The 15,637-nt window shown below is 40.8% G+C and overlaps 1 protein-coding gene across 1 annotated transcript; it reads left to right on the plus strand.

The window, feature by feature from the left end:
- Positions 1-741: 741 nt before the first annotated feature.
- On the plus strand, positions 742-12,699 carry csnk1da (casein kinase 1, delta a). The gene is made up of 9 exons (XM_044099067.1): positions 742-1,235; positions 5,608-5,718; positions 6,611-6,759; positions 6,931-7,159; positions 7,236-7,406; positions 7,502-7,650; positions 8,180-8,348; positions 8,459-8,571; positions 10,432-12,699. The coding sequence occupies exons 1-9, from the start codon at positions 1,160-1,162 to the stop codon at positions 10,480-10,482; spliced, it is 1,218 nt and encodes a 405-aa protein (XP_043955002.1). The 5' UTR covers positions 742-1,159; the 3' UTR covers positions 10,483-12,699.
- Positions 12,700-15,637: the final 2,938 nt, after the last annotated feature.

Genomic DNA, 15,637 nt, shown 5'->3' on the forward strand with positions numbered 1-15,637 from the left:
AAGTTCAATGAAAGTAGCATTACACAAGTTACCGAATGCTGCGTTTTTAGAATATTTTTTTATTATTATTATCTTTCAAATATTTTCTTTTTGTGGCTGAAGAATGAACTCCTGCGTTTTATTGACCACTTGCAGATGGACAAAAGCCAGTGGGACAAAGGTAGCGATCTTTTGTTGTTGAGTGGAACCAGAGCCTTTAAGCTTTAGGAGACTAGTCACCTATTGAATGCACTGGAAGCATAACGAATGGTACAATGATGTACGAGCGAAGAAAACTTCACAATGCAATTTAATTAAAATAGTTGAACATAAAGTTGCAAAACGTTGCAAAATAAAAATTACATATAGATATGTGTATATACAGTACAGACCAAAAGTATATATATATATATATATATATATATATATATATATATATATATATATATATATATATATATATATATATATATATATATATATATATATATATATATATATATAACACTAAATAAATAAAACAAAATAAAAACTTTGAGTGCACGTGTAACTGGAAAGTACACCTGTTTACACTCTGTAAATTTGGAACCTTAACTATGTCCAAATAAATCCTTTTAAACATATTCAGTCTTGCGAAGGTGATGCAGACTGCTTCAGAATTGGAGAGGCTTGTTACTGATACTAGTATCTATTAGAGGATCTATAACAACACGCTCTTTGGTCGTGTCCTCCCCCATCATCTAACAAGGAAGTGGCGTCACAGACCCAGCAGATTGCTGAGCAAGGTCCTAACATAGAGCAGTTTAATGCGAGCTAGTGATACCGTGCCAAATAGCTGACGGAATCTTTTCAAAATCCATCTTCATCCGTGGAAATTTAAGGCGTACCAATTTTTAAAACAGCAAGAGCACAAAGTACAGAGATTCATCTTTCCTATAAACGCCATATTGTCGCAATATGATATTTTTAACATTTTAAAACAAGAGGCGAAAGATTGTCGGAGCCGACTTCTTCCGGAGACAGCCTACAGAAGAACAGATTTTGTCGCTTGAACGGATCTCCGGTGTCTGCTGGTTGATTCTATTCCAGTTGTAAAGGGGCTTGAACTTCAAAGCTGACCATATTTTGAATATTTTGGAGCAAGTGAGCGTGCTTGCTAGCCGACGACAGATTTATTAACATGGAGTTGAGAGTCGGAAACCGATACAGACTGGGCAGAAAGATTGGAAGCGGATCGTTTGGAGACATATACTTGGGTATGTTTTTGTCACTGAAACTTGTCTACGAGTCTGTGTCTGTATTACCATCAAGAAGAAAGTGTGAGGAAGTTGGCGAACTGGTTCCCTTTTCAAAGGTTCAGAAGGAGCTGGTGATAGGCGATCAGCTGTTGTGTTCTCTGTTAGCTTTAGCTGCTAGGCTAGTAGTTTCTATAGCAAATAAGCTAGTGTTTCCATCTTCTGTTTCGAAAATGTGTTTAGTAAGCAATTTATTTCGACAGTGCTGGGCTTAGAAACTTAGTCCCCGTTATAATATCAACCCGGTGTCCAAATGAAGGTTTCAAATTATTAGGAAAGCTGTCAGCTGATGTGAAGCTAAGTGTTTTGTCCTCAGCTAGCCATGTAAAATCTGAAAGTTTTGGTTTGGTTCTTTTGCTCTGATTCACCTGAAACTCGTTTTAGACCAGAATGATCGTTCAGTCTAAGCCTGTGAAGTGTTCGGGGATAGTTGCCTACATGTGTTTTTTGGTGGTTTTAAACAGAACAAAAGTTTCCAGCTGAGTCAAAAGGCTCAACAGATCTGCTGTGGTTGCCTTTCAGCGAGTTTTATATAATATGTTTTCCATTCTAAAATTTGTATCAAAAGGATGCTATTTCACAGATTAGCCCAAAGATTTGTGTTTGATGGTAAGGCCCTATATCCTTCTGAGAACAAGCTGTCACGAACATGTTGTATAAATATAGCTTCATCTCTACTGAGTGAAATGTAGCTATCTTCAGTTAGCTAAGACTGCTGACCAGCTACTGATTAAAAGGTTTTGTCAGATAAAATGGATCCTTCTGGAAGTAAATGTTTTCATTTCTTCCACTATTTAATCTGGCTTTTGTTGATAAGATGATCATTGTTGTTTTCAAATGGATCGTGGTGAAGGGGATTTAATCTGCACTGAGCTAGATTAAACCTAAATTAAATCAGGAAATGCACAATCTGTATGGTGTTCTTGTTTGGATGCAATATGACAACTATGCTATAGGTCTTCCTTTGGGGCTTATATTGGAGCTTTAATCATAGTTATTCACATTTATGCTTGGGAAACCTCACCTCTGGCCTCCCACAGTGTCACAGGCCTGGCTGGGAGGTGCAGTGGTTTCTAAATGTGAACTGGAACTGTCTGCTTTACTTCAGTCCCTTCTGATCTTCTGTGGTGGATGAGATGTAGACATAAAGGTGATTCTATGGATGTTTTCCAGTATAATGCTTAATTATGGATGCTGACATAGACATGACATGTTGTGTTGCATTTGTGTCAAAATATGTGCAACTCGTGAGAAAACGTTTCCTTGTTTTGGATACATTTTTTTATGTCTATTTTTTAAATCACATTTGGATCTAATAGTCACAAAGACAAGAGATTATGATCTCCCTTCTGGTACTATATCAAATGTTTACATTAGACTGTTGTTGTTGATTTTGTTTTTAATTTGATTTTACATTTATGGAACAAGGATTCTTTACCAAAATCTGTAGCATTTGTGCTCCAGTCGTGGTTGGCGCTTGTGTGATCTGAAAGTGAACTCGTCGTGTTCAACAGAAACTCCCAGAGTGATGTTAAATCTCCTCACTTAACAGCGGTGAATCCACGAGAGGTTAGATTAATTAACTGGATCTGGTCTTTCTTCCACTTGACCTGTTGTACAATCTGATAGCCAGAGCTGCCAGCCGCTTGCATAATCGCTTAGTGTTTTTTTTGTTTTCACTCAACTGTCCATCCTTTCCATTGAGAGGTTGATGACTAATGTGTTGTAACATTGTAAATGAGTCAGAACAGCGTGTGGTTCTGTTTAACCAGTTAACCCTGTGCTGTCTGCATTAAGAACAGGAGCAGTTTTTGATCCTTCGTGCTTCTGTTACATGAAACAAGATCCTATCCTAAAAGGCGTCCATGGCAGATGTCCCACAGTGATTCACTCATCGTGTTTTAAACCAAGTTTGTGTCGGTAACAGTGGGTTCAGGTCACTCTGTTGACTGAGGTTTTCTACTGCTATGTGATTGGTATTATCCATCATAGAATATCAGGAGGTTATATATATATTAAAAATATTCAGCAAGGTTACAGAGAGATGAGCTGTGTCAGAGGACAGTTTTATAAAAAGACCACAGAAATGTCCCAGTCTAATCAGGATCAGCCTGAAGTCCAGACCATTTTGTTTCTTGTACACATCGACGTTAAGGTCACTTACAACAAGTACAGAAATATAATTGTTCTTTGAACACTAGCTGTGTTGTCTAATAACATTATTCTACAGGTATGAAATCAGCCTTTCTGTTTTTTGTCTCACTAAATATCTTTTAAGGTCTTTGCTTTTAAGCAATCTATAAAGTCAAATGTATGTTCATACAAATCTCATGTTCATATAGCCTATTTTTTAAATAACTGTAAACAATTATTGGAAAATAAATTGTACACATAACATCAGTAATTTAAAGGTTGTCAATTCTGTCAGTGTATTAGTCCACTGTATGTTGAAAATCACAAACAAAATGTCTTTTTTTTTTCTTTTTTTTTTTTGGTCAAATGAAAGCAGAAAGATCTGATGTGATGATTACTGGTAATTGCAGCAGGCCAGATTGACTGAAGGTCAAGAAAAGCCATTTGTTTAGTGTTGTTTTAGTGTTGTTTACCAACAAACGCTCCTTCCAGCTCATAAATGATGTTTTGTTTCATGATGGGACAGGATGGTCACTGTGTGTTCTGCTGCAGGGTGTTATAAAACGCTCCCTGAGGCTGCGACCTGTCTGACAGGAAAACAGAGACTAGTTTAACAGATACTGTTGGTGATATCACATCACAGTCAAATGAGAGCGCTCCAGCCATGTATGCTAACAGGGAGGGGCATATTTACAAGCAAACTTAACACAAAGGTTGTTTAAACTCACGGACCAAAAGTTACTTAGAACGACTCAAACTGCGTGTTGTTGGTGATTCAGTCATCAAACTTATGACACATTTTTGATCTGCCCATCTGCTGACATGTTGGTGGTTTGGCTGACGTCACACCAGGCGTCATCGCACATCTGAATGTTTGCTTGTTTGTCTTTTTGATCACTAATAACAGAGCAGGTGATGTTGTTGTACAAGTCACAGTACATTTGCATGTTTCTGCAGCGCTTCCTGATGAGGCCTCATGAAATGATAGTCCACAGAGACGTGTCTGAACATGTTGCACCAGCAGCACAGCAGAAAAAAAACACACCCTGCACACAACGTGAACACTTTGGCATATCAGGAACAGTCCTCAATGTGAGAGCGAGGGAGGGAGTGCTGCATTCCCCAGAAAAATCTGTTCAGACAAATCCCATTCCTCTGACACCAGAGAGCACACACTGTAAAACACCCGCTTGATTCAGATGTTTCTGTTGGAATAGATTCTTTATTTAATGCATGTGGGACTTTGGTGGGTCGTGTTGAAGAATATCCTTTTTAACTTCTCTGACACCTACTGCCCTATGAGTCTTATGTAAATGAGCGTACAGGCTTTAAAAACAAACACCCAACACATTAAACCTGAACTCTGGTCATTTATGTAACACATAGAATCCCACTTGCTGTAATTTCCCTCCATGTTTTTGGTTTGCTGAAGTGTCGGTTGCATGTTGAGAACCCGCTCCAGCCGCCATGCGGGGCGGCCTGGGCCCCTCCCTGTTGGGTGCTGGGTGCCAGATGACGTACAGAGAAATCAATGATGTTCCATCTGAGCTGCTATTAAACTCTTTCTGCTATGAGACGGTGTGTTCACATGTGAGCAGGAGTAATGGGATTATGTAAGGTGGTGTCAGGTTTCTGTGTGTGTGTGTGTGTGTGTGTGTGTGTGTGTGTGTGTGTGTGTGTGTGTGTGTGTGTGTGTGTGTGTGTGTGTGTGTGTGTGTGGAGGGCGGGGGCACTAGCTGGACTCCATTATCATGTTTAGGAAGAAAGCAACCTCAGCACTTGAACATGTCAGTTTTGAAGTCATTTCCCAGAATCCCTTCATGTATGAGCAAAGTAGATGCAAATGTATTTCTGTCTGTCATAAAATAATGCTGGACGTCCAATAAGAACTGGTGTATTGAAACGTTGGACTGGTTTTTGCATTTGACAGATTTTGCTAGCATTCTTAATTCTCTCTGTGCACAAACTGAGCCAACTTTTAAAGGTTTTCTGTATTTGCTCGAATGTTTTCCACACATTCGTAACAGCAGGTTATTACAAACATGTCAAGAAGAGAAATGGAGGTCTGTAGCCGCCGCTAGCATACCTGGCTTTGACAAGGTCTCATTTTTTCTGAGATGACTAGATAGAGCTTCAGTGTTCAGGCTCTTTGACTGATTCCTTAGCTCCATCCAGCTAATCCTTGTCTGTCTCTGTCTAGGTACTGATATCTCAGTGGGAGAAGAGGTGGCCATCAAGCTGGAATGTGTGAAGACTAAACACCCCCAACTCCACATCGAAAGCAAGATCTACAAGATGATGCAAGGCGGAGGTACCACACTCCCAAATCCACCACATACGTACTCGTCCATCACCAAACGTGTCAATATTTGCATATTAGCAGTGGCATAGCAGCTCACACCAATTATGTCATCACTTCGAGAGAAGATATTTGGCTCGTCAAACTCAGTAAACTAGTTTCAGAGAAGGAAAGTGATGAGCAGTCAGCCAACCCAAAGATCCAAATGTTTCCATGCCCCTTCGCAAACCTGCAGGCAGTGCTGCAAAATATGTAAAGAAACATCAGCTCTTACAATGTCTTTTTACTTCTCAATTCAGTAATTCTTAGATTAGTTCAGCACTAATCTAAGAATTAGTGCTGATTGTAATTGGCTGAGTTGTTAAGGTTTCCTGCAGCAAAATGCCCCTCAGCAAACCTGCTGGACGGATCCTTTCCTCTGGTCAGAAACTTGTTCATACTGCAGTTACTACACTACTCTAACAAAGCAACTTAGTACATTTGACTGGTAACTAATCAGAAAGATGAAAATTGCAAATAGCATCTCTAACTTTCGGAGTCCTCCTAGCGCCACCCAGGGGCCATCAGCCCCCACTGGCCTAACCAGTTCAGCCCATGTAGAAGGTTTGAACGTAGCTCCAGTCTTGGACCCGGCTGGTTTCCCTCATCAGAAAAAGTGACTTTCTTTGTCTCTAGTTGATCTAAAGTTTCATTAAGTGGTAATTAATAAAAACATTCACACAGAAAATACTTTTCTATCAAACTATTAATCTATTCAAACCACAGAAGTAGCTATTAAAATAACTTGTCTTGGTTTTGTTGACCCTTGATGGTAAAATCTAAATGAACATTTGATACTGTTTAATGGTTCCTTTCTACCAGAATACCAGATAATTACTATGGTAACCTTTACCTGTACTTTCAGTGGGGATTCCAACAATAAAGTGGTGTGGTGCTGAGGGAGACTACAACGTGATGGTGATGGAGCTGCTGGGCCCCAGTCTGGAGGACCTGTTCAACTTCTGCTCTCGAAAGTTCAGTCTGAAGACCGTCCTCCTGCTTGCTGACCAGATGGTGAGAGAAAGTGCTCTGACCTTTACTAAGAGCCTTAAATGTTCTCTGTTATGTAGTGTGTTGGGTGGAACGCTGCAGATGCAGACTTGAAGGTGTCTTCAGGTCTATTTGCTGCTGTCTGTCTGTCCTGTGGTGTTCAGTTATTAACGTGAATCTGACTTGCCTTTTTAGATCAGCCGGATTGAATACATCCACTCCAAAAACTTCATCCACCGAGACGTGAAGCCGGACAACTTCCTGATGGGGCTGGGCAAGAAGGGCAACCTGGTCTACATCATCGACTTCGGTCTGGCTAAGAAATACCGCGACGCTCGCACGCACCAGCACATCCCCTACCGCGAAAACAAGAACCTGACCGGCACCGCCCGCTACGCCTCCATAAACACACACCTCGGCATTGGTGAGAGGTGGTGATGGCTGCCGATGTTGCTGCAATGCGCTGACCCCTGCTGACCCCACCTTGTTTCTGTCTTCAGAACAATCCAGACGAGATGACTTGGAATCTCTGGGCTACGTCCTGATGTACTTCAACCTGGGCTCTCTTCCCTGGCAAGGCCTGAAAGCTGCCACCAAGAGGCAGAAGTACGAACGCATCAGTGAGAAGAAGATGTCCACCCCCATCGAGGTCTTGTGTAAAGGCTACCCCTGTAAGCTAAGCTGCTAACATGCCTTTCAGGGCTTTTCTTATTGCCATAACCAGACATCAGTGCCTGATGTCTTGATCTGTCTCTGTCCACTTTAGCTGAGTTTGCCACATACTTGAACTTTTGCCGTTCTCTGCGCTTTGACGACAAGCCCGACTACTCCTACCTCCGCCAGCTCTTCAGGAACCTCTTCCACAGACAGGGCTTCTCCTACGACTACGTCTTTGATTGGAACATGCTCAAATTTGTAAGTTGTGTCGACACACAGTTGAAATTCAGTCCAAAATAAACCAAGAAAAGGGTTAAAGGGTTGATAGAGGAGCCATGTTGTGATGACTTCCTGAAGGCGGAGTTTCAGAAAGAGCAAGAGTTTTTAAAGAGACAAATGCCCAATTTTATTGTGGTAAATTATAAAGTCATATTTCTTTTAAGTCATATTTGATATGTACAACATTTTTATAACAACTGAAGGTAACATAAATGGCACAACATGCCTGGAAAACATCTAATCCTGCCCCTTTAATAATCAAAGTACTTGAATCATTCAGTGATTTATTACAGCCATATCTGCAAGTGTAAAAGAAAAAAGTTGCATAATAATAATGCAATAATCTGTTCAGTGATCTAATAACCTGTTTTTGTGTAAAGCTGAAGTAACCTTGGTTCCTTTCTGGCTCTGCATGTGGGCACCCCATCCAGATTAAATACAGGCTAACTGTTGCTATAGAAACGGCTGAGCTACCTGGTGGTGACTGTGGGGCTGTGTTGTGTGTCAGGGAGCCAACAGGGCCGTGGAGGACGCTGAGAGGGAGCGCCGGGAGCGCGAGGAGAGGCTGAGGCACAGCAGGAACCCCGGGGCCAGAGGCATGGCTTCAGCTTCAGGCAGAGCCAGGGCAGCTCAGGACGCCGCAGCCCCCTCCCCACTCAACCCTGCTTCACACACAGGTCAGAGCGCCGTCTGTCCATCAATGAGACGCTTTCACAGCCTTTCCAGGTCGAAGGCGGCTTCAGAAGAACTGCTTGGTGACAGACACTTGGCTCTCTTTGTTGTTTAGGTATGGAGAAGGAGAGGAAGGTGAGCATGCGTCTTCATCGTGGAGCACCTGTCAACATCTCCTCATCAGACCTGACCGGACGACAGGACACGTCTCGCATGTCCACCTCACAGGTACTTCCCTCAGGAGCCAGAATAAAGAGCTGATATGTCAGAGTCAAGTCAGTGAAAAGAAGAGTCAACATGAGAGGAAACACGAGTTCATCCACCGCAAAGAGGAAGCAGCGACAGAGAACAGAACATTGTGTCAGAACTTCCCTTTTCTTTTGTCCCACATGATTATTTATTTTTTTTCTACTTAACCAATCAGAACGACCAGGAAGCCACAGCAGTTCAGTAACTGGTGGCATTCTGCTAACTGAGAGCAGTGCGTGTACTGGACTGTTAGTTTGTTCTGCTTTATAGCTTCAGCCTCCACCTTTCTCCTTTAAGCACAGCTGTAACATTCAGTGAGTGAGCAGAGCAGATCTGTTCTGCCTGGACCGGTGAAGCAGAGCACCATCCATCAGGATTTTATATGCTAGATTACATTTTCCCTCAGGTTTGACCAGGATGCTGTTTATATTTATAAAAACAAACAGGTTAAAAGGCCACAATCCCTGGAAACCTATTAAAATCTCTTAAATAATATAAAATTAAAAGCAATCTGTCTCAGACAGTATAGCTCTGCTAAAGAGGAAAAAAAACATGGAATGTGGATATAAAATGCTTTGTGTAGCAACATAAAAGGGACTACGTTGATACAGAAGGCTGAGTTGGCTCACTTTATTTATTTCTGTAGTGATGTGAAGCTGCAGATTCAGAAACATTTTGCACATTTCTTTATTAATTTTAACTTGACTTATGAAATAAACCTGAAAGAATGTGTATCAGAAATGTTGGCTGCAGCTAATTTTCATTTTTCAGATTTCCATGTTTTTCAAAGTAAAAGTATCTAATCATGTGGTTAATGTATTACATTTAAAGTCTATTGGGATTCATCAAATGTCTTATGTCAGGACTCTTAAACAACTTTATTTTTTTAAATTATTTATGTAGTAAAATCAGAGCGTCCATGATTCAATAAGATAATAAAAATTCTTCACATGAAGTTAAATTTGAAAGTTGAAGTGCAATATCTTTGTTTTTGTTGATTCTTTTCAGAACGTGTCCTTCATCTATTCATGTGTGACTAAAAGTAGACAAAGCAACCTGTGTGTGGGTTCTAGTTCTGACTGTGTGGGTTCTAGTTCTGACTGTGTGGGTTCTAGTTCTGACTGTGTGGGTTCTAGTTCTGACTGTGTGGGTTCTAGTTCTGACTGTGTGGGTTCTAGTTCTGACTGTGTGGGTTCTAGTTCTGACTGTGTGGGTTCTAGTTCTGACTGTGTGGGTTCTAGTTCTGACTGTGTGGGTTCCAGTTCTGACTGTGTGGGTTCTAGTTCTGACTGTGTGGGTTCCAGTTCTGACTGTGTGGGTTCTAGTTCTGACTGTGTGGGTTCTAGTTCTGACTGTGTGGGTTCCAGTTCTGACTGTGTGGGTTCTAGTTCTGACTGTGTGGGTTCTAGTTCTGACTGTGTGGGTTCCAGTTCTGACTGTGTGGGTTCTAGTTCTGACTGTGTGGGTTCTAGTTCTGACTGTGTGTGTCCTGCTGGGCTCCAGTCTGGTCTCTCCCTCTCAGTCCAGAACACACACTTCCTGCTGCTCAGTGTTAACATCAGTGGTCAGGGTTTCCCTCCTAGATTCCATGTTTTTCACATGTCCATCCCAGTAGCTGCTGTCTGATTCCACATAAACTGTTCAGTTCTCTCTGTCTTCTACTTACTGAGAGCTACTTTACAGAACCCCAGTTTATAAATCCCACTTTTTAAATCTTTTGGACAAAAATGCCCAGTGATTTTTTATTTTTTTTACAATATAAAACCTATCTGCTCCTGATTGTATTTTAGTCTCCAGATGTTTATGAGCTGCTGATGTGTTTAATCTTCCCGTTTCCAGGCTCTGTCCCGGGTTACACCAAGCGGCCTCCAGTCCGCAGCTCCACGGTGAAACGGCCCTACATCCGCTGAGGACGCCTCGACATGCATCACCTGCAGCACACACACTCTCTCACACACATATTCACATAGATTACCAGGACTCTCAAACGACCCAGAACTGCTCACCAATGCACCAGGCTCTGCCTGCGCATCTATTCACTTCACAGGAGAAGAGATGCACAGTCAGCAGGTTGTGTATGTGTGTGTGTGAGAGAGGAAGAGAGCGACCGGCAGGTGGAGACCAGTTTGGTTGCCTTAACCATCTTGGCGAAGTTGAAGCCACAGCAGCCCTTCTTCCTCGCTTGTGGAAGATGTGAAAACTCCTCCTCCTCCCTGCTGTTGATGAAGCCATTGATTCACTTTTCTCTGGCCTAATGTTTTTTTTTTTCTCCCAACTTTTGATTTTACTTGTTTTTAATCTTTTTAGCAGAAAAAAACCCATCGACACCAGCTGATCAGCATGAAAACGGGAAATGCGGCGTTTGTTCAATGTTAACCTGTTGGATTTACTTTGATTTCGGTCAGATGGAGAGTCGCTCCATCATGGCAGTGTTTGAGCACAGTGCCTAAACTCTGTGTCGTGTAAAATACTTTGAACCCCGCAGTCCACACCTCCTTATTTACTTCTTTTGATGTGAATGAGACGTTTAGGTAGAATAGGACGGGTGGTAAGGAGGCTGTTGTACGAGTTGTGTCCATGTCCTCAGGTCTGTTGGAATATGGTAAACATGCAGCACATTTAGTTAGTGTTCAGGTTGTGAGTGGCGTGGGAAAAGCTGTGAATGGAAGAGTGAGTCAGGAGCTCAGTCTGTCCACACCAAACTTCTTTCTTTCTTTCTAACACTAGTGCATAGTGATGTGGCTTTTGTGTGTTTTTGTGTGGTTGTGTCCTAGGGGTTTCCATGCTCACAGGTGGGATAAACAAGTCGATTTCTTTTTATATAAATATATATATGAAAGTAAACATTTTTGTAAGCTTTTACGTCCACAGCATCTTCAGCCTGATCCTTGGACCTTGTGTCCCTCTGCTTCCACCCTGAGTCCAAACACTTTTTTTCATTTCTCCAAAGCACAACTGGTCCATTTTCTAGATGAACTTCACCATCAGAAGCAGTTTGAAAGGACAGTTTTTCAGGACTTTGGACCCTTGTTTTCACTCTGCTGTAGCTGATCTCACAGAACCTTTAAGCAGAGCAACGAACCAGCGGATCTTTTCTCCCTGTTTTCAGGATCTGGTGGAGGAACAGTTTTAGTTGATAATGTCCAACTAAATTCATTTGAAGTTCTCATAAAAAGCTGTTTCAGTCTGTGACCAACCCGTATCTTAATGTACATATTTGACTTTGCTGATGAGAATAGTGTCGATTATCATAAACAACGTCTTAAATGTTTCAGTCAGGTTTAAATCCGACTGGGTAAACTTTGGGATTTTCATGGTTTCATGTGGCATAAATGATTCAACAACGCTGCAGTACTTCATAGTTTAGAATCAAACTCTGCAGAGCGAGCAGCGTCAGATGGCTCCACTCTCCCGTTTACGTAGAAAATGGACGGGTTTTGCTTCAAGTCCAGCATCCTGGAAGCAGAGGGGGTTTTTAGGAGCTGTGGACTGAGTGCTGCGTAGTGGAAGGTGGCCCCTGCCTTCAGGCTCCTCCTGGGGATCTGATCTAAAGTAGGAACTCCTTGATGTGATAGACTGATGAGAAGTATTTGTAGGAAATTTTCTGTAGTCGATGCGGGAATGGGTTGTAGTTGTAACTTGTACATGTTCCTTGGTTCTGTTGTTGTGTATAGGATGCGCCTGTTTACCACGTCCTGGTGAGCTGCTGTAGGGTTCTGGCCGAGCTGTTGATAGAGGGACTGGGAATGCTTCACTATATTAGGGTTCCTGTGAAGGAAGCGTTTCTTTTCTTGAAAAATGTATTTCACTCGTTGACCTGGGAAAACAACTAAAGCGATAGAATAACTCGTATGTCTCACTGATGATGGCTATGATAAATGCAAGTAGACTTTTCCATGGATTGGGTTTTCTGTCGCGTTTCTCATTCTGTCACCACCAGTCCTAAAAGCTTGTAGGTGTGTTCTGGATTCAGGTCCCACATTATACTGTGGATTCATGGGATTTTTTTTTCCCTTCACTCCCATCTTAATTCTTCTGCTCTTCAGTTGTAATGCCACTGTATTTGTGTATTTTAAAATTGTGTAAATAAATTAAAAAGTACTTGTATGTGTAGATGTTTGATTTGATGACCTGCAGTTGGAATTCCTAACTCCTTTATGTGACTCTAGAATTAAGAGGATCAAACATGGTAATGATTAGTTTGATTATAGGAAGTGCACACATTCATGTTGAGAATACATAATTTGCTGAGAAATGTAAAGGACACACGAGGAATTTATCCTGCATTAACTTAGCCTAGCATATGTAGCATCAGACACTGTTCATGTTCTGATCTGCAGAGAACTTACAGGATGTCCACTGAAAACTAAATAATAGAAATTAGCTTTGCAGCTAGCAAGCCACTTTCTAGGAGGAGTATTATTATTACAAAGTCAAATATGGCAGCAAATAAGCTGAAGTTCCTAAAGTATGTATCCTATATTTAACCAGGTTTGAAAACCTCTTTCCGAAAGTGACCTGGTCAAAAACAGAAGAAATCCAGATACACAAAACACAACCAAAGATATTAGACCCAATGACATTGAGCAGGAAGTAAACACATGGACAGTAGGACACTCCTATAAGGTGACAACTCCCATGAGTCTGTTATGTACCAGCACACAAAACTCATGCAGTCCACGTGTGCTGTTGCGTTCACTGATCAAAATGTCATCTTTTTTTGCGATCAAATCTTTTATTATTCTTTGCATTTCAGTACAGATACTCAAATGCATTTAACATAAACACGAGGTGCTGAATAAGAAAATATACATATATCTGTGTGTGTGTGTGTGTGTGCAGAATGTAGAAAAAAAACACAAGTAATCAAATGTCATCTTTAATCTAGCTAATTGGTGGTAATTTGTCGGTATCCCAACTGGATGAAGAGCAGAAGTGATGAAGTAGCTCAAAGATTCTCCTAAAAAAACAGCTGGAGACAGAAGACGTTAACATCCAGCAGGTCTGAAAGGATGACTGAAGCTGTAGGAGGAGCAACACTGAATTCAGAGTCTATTGACACATCCCAACAGTTTACTATATAAGCTATTTAATTAATTATGTTTGACCGTGTATGTGTGTAAAAGATGTTGGATATAAACAAAATAGAAGTGATTTTGGCCCAATAATAATAAGAATTAAGGCAAAAAAGGTGCCGATATGTCATTTAGAGTGGTGGTAAAGTAACTTAACCACTGGGTGACGCTGTTTCACACTCTTTACTGTTACATAACAGGTCATAGTGACCTTCCTGGAAGATGTTTAAGAGCAGAATAACTGCTATACGTCAAACGTCAACAATGAAAATGATTATTACTGGTTATGCTGTTTGTTTGTTGTCTCTGCTCTCCTTTATTTGAAAGTGGGTTGTGTGAAAGAGTAAATACACACAGCAAAGGTCAAAAGGCCGGGACTCAAACTTGTGACGGCCGTGTTGTACACGGGCGGCACCACCACACTAATAAATGCATATCTTTGAAGATGTGTGCTGTAAGTAGAGATCTATTCTGGTTTGAAAGTAGTTTGACGCTGAGTCTGCTGATGTTTCCTGTGGAGGGATGTGGGAGACAAACTGAACAGCAGCAAACCGCTGAACCAACCCTGAAGCTCCAGCTCAAAGCTGGGTTCATTTCTTTCATGTTAAGACGCCAGTCACAGAAATGCAGGGAGCAGCAACAGGAAAACAACATGCAACAACAACAACAACAGCTGCAGAGGTTTGTATTAAAGATATTGGGGCCGTGGTTCCAGCTGAACGTTTCAACAGGACCCACAAAGGAAAAGAGCAATAGAAAACACAGAAAAAGTTTATTAAATTTCATATTTTAGGCCAAAACCAGGTTCCTGAATGCTGCAGCTTTAGCCATATAAATATTCCTGAACAAGTGCACACTTTCAGGATCTTTTTCAGCAAGGGAAAGGTTTAGCTTTTTCAAGAAGAAACAAATAGCTGACCAGCATTTTTTCTGCTGATTATAGAGACAGGCATAAATCATTTTCAAAATGCCAATATTAAATACAAATAAATGCCACAGTGGATGGATTTCTAAGGAGTTGAGGACATTGTTTCCTCACCTTTTGGGAGATGTCTGCCTTATTTCATATCACAACCAAACAATTTGGTTGAAGGAAATCATTTCTATCTAAATCCAGAGGTGGGTAGTAACTAGTTACATTTACTTAGTTACACTTGAGTAACGTTTTTGAAAGCAACTTCTGGGACTTTTCACTTTTACTTGAGCAATATTATTATGAAGTACTGCTGCTCTTATTGAGTTAAGTCTCTGGGTACTTCAGTCACTGTTTTAGAAAAGTATTAATCTGCCTGAATCTTTTATTTTGTGATAATGTTGTTTATTTATTTAATCTTTAAAAAATTAACAAATCAAATTAAGTTTATTTGTGAAGCACATTTCAGCAATAAGGCAGTTAAAAATTATTTACATGAAAAAACGCAATACAGTGTCCTACTATGAAACAAGCAATAAACATTATATTTTATCAAATATCATCATATAATCAAAATCATCAATCAAATATGCTTCAAATGTATTAATCAAACTTCCAGTTGTTATTAATCAAAAGCAGCTCTAACTAGTTGGGGTTTTATCCTTCATTTAAAGGAACTCAGTGTTTCAGCTGTTTTACAGTTTTCTGGAAGTTTGTTAGATTTGTGGTGCACAGACGCTGAATGATGCTTGTCCATGATTGGTTCTGGTTCTGGATGCAGAGCAGAACCAGAACCAGAAGATCAGAGATGTCTGGAAGGTTGATACAACACCAGTAGATCATTAATGTGTTGTGGTGCTAAACAGTTCAGTGATTTATAAACTAACAGTATCTTAAAGTCTATTATCTCAGTGGAGGACTGTAGAATTGGGTGATGTTCTCTATCTTCCTGGTTTTACTCAGAACTCCAGCAGCAGCGTTCTGAATCTGCTGAAGGTCTTGACAATCAAACCTGTGAAGATGCTGCTGCAGTAATTAATGTGACTAAGATAAACCC

Source organism: Gambusia affinis, linkage group LG19 (assembly GCF_019740435.1).
Source record: "Gambusia affinis linkage group LG19, SWU_Gaff_1.0, whole genome shotgun sequence".
In the NCBI taxonomy this organism is placed as follows: domain Eukaryota; kingdom Metazoa; phylum Chordata; class Actinopteri; order Cyprinodontiformes; family Poeciliidae; genus Gambusia; species Gambusia affinis.

Coding starts and splice junctions, on each gene's coding strand:
- csnk1da (XM_044099067.1), top strand. CDS start 1,160: ATGGAGTTGAGAGTCGGAAACCGATACAGACTGGGCAGAAAGATTGGA. Junction 5,719..6,610: donor CAAGATGATGCAAGGCGGAG/GTACCACACTCC, acceptor CTGTACTTTCAG/TGGGGATTCCAACAATAAAG. Junction 7,407..7,501: donor CTTGTGTAAAGGCTACCCCT/GTAAGCTAAGCT, acceptor TGTCCACTTTAG/CTGAGTTTGCCACATACTTG.